Source organism: Haliaeetus leucocephalus, unplaced genomic scaffold, assembly GCF_000737465.1.
Source record: "Haliaeetus leucocephalus isolate CR32 unplaced genomic scaffold, Haliaeetus_leucocephalus-4.0 Scaffold417, whole genome shotgun sequence".
NCBI lineage: Eukaryota > Metazoa > Chordata > Aves > Accipitriformes > Accipitridae > Haliaeetus > Haliaeetus leucocephalus.
The window spans coordinates 2,405,367-2,409,429 of NW_010972853.1; the positions used below are offsets into that span (position 1 = coordinate 2,405,367).

At 38.5% G+C, this 4,063-nt stretch overlaps 1 protein-coding gene across 1 annotated transcript in view; it reads right to left on the bottom strand.

The window, feature by feature from the left end:
• Positions 1-3,144: 3,144 nt before the first annotated feature.
• Positions 3,145-4,063, bottom strand: part of FAM71D (family with sequence similarity 71, member D) — an 18,876-nt gene continuing 17,957 nt past the window's right edge. Inside the window, exon 6 of the mRNA XM_010574277.1 lies at positions 3,145-3,276. Coding sequence (XP_010572579.1) covers positions 3,145-3,276 — 132 coding nt within the window. The remainder of the gene's footprint in view (positions 3,277-4,063) is intronic.

Consider the following 4,063-nt stretch of genomic DNA (forward strand, 5'->3'; position numbering starts at 1 on the left):
CCTAATACCTTTGTAAAGGACCGCTTAACTGTCCCATCACTTTTAATATATCCTTACCAGAAGTTGTCCCCGGTTCTAAACTACTTTTTCCCAAGTATGACCTTCCAACAGCTTCCCCAGAAGATGAATCCTGATGCAAGACCAGAATGAAACTTATGGTTTAGTTTCTATCTTATTTTTCTTAAGAACTGTCTTTTTCCAGCATTTGTATTATATGGCCTATTCTTTTGTTAGAACTTTGCAGGAGATGAGGAGTTTATTTTCTATGCTGATAAAGTATAGCGAATTCAGATACTAAAGTTTATGATTAACAACCATGAACTGCAGTGTCACGTGTATCAACTGTCAAGCCTTTTCTCTAATCCTAGGGAAGAAATTTAAAAAATTAAAGACTAGAGGTAAAATCAAGTATTAAAAATGTTAAAAATAATGAGTAAGAAATAGTTAATATGATTTATGTTCTTTAGTATACAATTATGGCCAACCAGAACAGATACATGATGCAATAGGCAAATCACTTAAGGAAACACAAGGTACTGAAGTGATCTTTATATAAACAGATAATGATTATAGATATGTTGAAACAATTACATTTTTTAATGTAATTATTCAGCATCTTATAAGAAAGCAGAATTAGATCCACAAGAGAATCTAAATGCCATGCCACCTACTAGACTCCATAACCCACAGATAAGCGACCAAGCTTTGCTCTACAAGGAAAAGGGCACATTACAGGTGCTGTTCAAATATCTCATACTCAACATGAGTAGGAATTGGCCAAGTCAGCCAAGAATAAACATGAAGAGAAAGATCTGAGATTTAAGTCTCCAGAATTTCACACCATGCTAGGGGGAAAAAAAAAAAAAAAAATCCCTTTCATCTGCTCTTTCAAAACTTTGCCTGTAACAAGGAGACCTGGGTTCATATCATCAATTTGTACTTGATGCTTCTTGCCAGCCAGTCCCTGGGCTACACACACCGTTCGCTCCCTTCCCAAGTGAATACCACTCCGCAAGAATGAAAGTGGCTGGTGTCTGGAAGCACCTCACACACAAACACCCAGTGTCCTGGCAGTTAAGGCATTCCCTTTGGGAACTGACAGATGGGGGTTTCAAGTTCCCCCAGACAGTAGAAGGATTTGAACCCAAATCTCAACATACTGGGCAGGTACTCAAACCGTTTACCCACTTGTAAAGAAATGCAACATCACATCCTTTTTCTGCCAAAAAAAAGAAGTGTGCAAGATTAGGCCTTTCTGTGTTTCCTGCTTCACAGAATAAACGCATTCCTTGTACAATTGTGCATTACTAATGGTATCTGTTTGCTTTCTAATTTAACTGATGCAAGCTTTGATTATTACAGCATTTTCTTCTTCCCACACATCGATGTATTAGTATGCAATTAGACACCCTTGCAGTATAAAACAAGTCTTTACCAATAGACATACAAAGTTTATCACCTCCGGTTAAAAAAACTCCAAACAAACACCCAAACTTAGTTTAAAATAGCCTGATATATAAACTACTTAGTTATGATTTCCTTTTTTTGTTTAGAGTTCTGCTTCATACTTTTGTCTGAACTATACTTAAAACATTTTGTCATATAGCTATATTGGGAATGTAGGAAGGAGGATGTGTACATAAAATACTTCTTTTGCCAGAATAGTGGTATTGAAGAAAGCTCCAAAGTAGATAACTGTACTAGAAAAATCATTTTGCCAGCATATCTGATTTTAAACCACAGTATAAACTGTTTCTACTGAGTCTTCTATTGCAGACACAGCAGCATACCTTTTCAAATATAAAAATGCCTCTCTCTGCCCATTAATAAAAGGAAAACAATAGAGCAGTATTTAATTAATATTTACAGAAAGTCTTGAGGTTTTCTGATGAATGACCAAAGCAGTAATTAGTGTTCCAAACACCGTAATGTCAAGCCTTTCTGCAATATTACCTGTCAGGCTGAGAAAGTACTTCAGAAAAAAGGCCAGTTGCTAGAACATTTAAGAATTTTTAAACATGACATATGAATACAAATACAAATCCTGTTATCGAAGAAGTAGCAGAATGAAATTTTAGCTTTCAGCATTCTAAAAGCATAACACTGTAAAAGGAATGCACTTAATCAAAAGTGTAAGCCAGAACAAAAAAATCAGTAGCTGAAACAGGTAGTTACAGCTGTTAGCATCTGATGTTAAGATCCAGTCTTTGAGGAGACATCATAACAGAATTTGCATCTAAAAATGCCACAGTATTTTTAAAAGCCTGCAACTTCAAACTATAGCAAGAGATTTTAATTAAAAAGCAGCAAATGGAACTGTTATGAAAATATAATTATTTACTTGGGAAAATACATGGACGCATATGAACTTCAGACTACATTAAGTTTTCTGTGTCCGTAACCCTTGGTATGAATGCTAACCTCTACATTGCATTTCTACTGCTTCTACATCACATATTGCTGTGGTAATGAAAGATACCTGACACCCCTCAATGGCCTGAGTAACTCCTGCAGGTTCTTAAGTCAGCTAAATCAGTCTAGTGAAGGAATATTTTGATTTACATTTCTAAGTAAGTTCAGATCTTTTGAAAGGAAATTTAATAAAAACTAAGTAAAACTACTATCACCTAATTCTATATAGCAAAAGTCGCCATCCACTGTCATTCCATACATTACAAAGCAACATGACACACATTGGAAGGATATAAAATCTGAAAGAACTACTTTGAAAAGAGTTATGTGATCATGTATTAACATTTAACTCTGTATTACTTTATTAACAGTAATATTAATTAAATTTAACATTCTAGTACACTGGTTCACAAGTGCTGCAATATAAATATTTGATGCCTTGTTAAACCATGTACAATACTAACCATCAGCTAAGCTTTTAACATGCAAAATACTGAATTTTTTTTGATCACATCACATTGGAAAATAATTCATATGTGTATAAACCAGCCAGACTCTAAACTGTTGGACATTTAGATTTGTAATAACAAATCTAAGATGATTATAAGAAAAAAAGATACACTGTGTGTGAAAATTCAGAGGACAGGTTAAAACCAAAAGCTTGCAGGCTCAGATGCCTAATTAAAGACAACACAAAGATATCTTATTTTTGACAAATTCAGGAAAAACACCTCAATCCTCCAAAAAGAGGGGTCCCTTTAAGGCACGGGCAACTGTGCCTTGAAGCAGCAGACACTGAGAAAAAGACCACCACCAGTCACTTCTTCGAAGTCTGATCGCAGTCACTGATATATCATCACTTACCTAGAACACAAGTATTTCGTTCTAGTAAGTGAACTATGGAGCTAGTTCATGCCCAGATAATTCCATTACAGAGGCTTTAAGAATTACCTTTTAAAAGAAAAAACCCTCGCAGCAGTAGTTGGTATTTTAATATTCCTCATTAACTTCTTTTTCAGGGATCTGTCCCACGTGAGACATCCAAGAATATCATTATTTTAGACAGATTTTTTTTTTTTAACACAGACGTTTTCCAGAAAGATCAAATACAAGTTACTTTAATTATCTCGTGCAGCCTGTCTCACCAAGCTCAAAGTCACCGTGTTGTCGTTCGCCTGCAGAGACTCGACCACAACACCGCCCGGTCGCTCCGTTAGGAAAGCGCCAAACATGACCAGCACAGCCCTTCCCAGAACGAAGTCGTTCCACGGCAGCGTGCGCGTTACCTACTGCTGGCTACAAAACACGCTGGAAGGCGCTCAGACCCAACCTACTTTAACCTAGCCCCGCAAAGCCCCATAAATCAACACGAAGCGGTCTCTTCAGAAGCACCATTTCCGAACAGAGACCTGCCAGGAGCTGAGAAGCGCAGAGGGGGGAAGCCTCAAGTTCCTCCCCTCATTAAAACACAAACACCCACCCCCCCACAAGCACGCAGAGAAAGAGCACGGCCACGGACGGGAGCCCTCTTCTTACAACTCCTGGGCCTAAGCTCGCCGCGCCTGCCCGGCAGGCAGCCCCGCGGGAGGGGCTCTGGAGAGGCCGGCCGGCCCGCCGCCCCCCCCCGCTCCCGGCACCGGCGCCGGCTCCG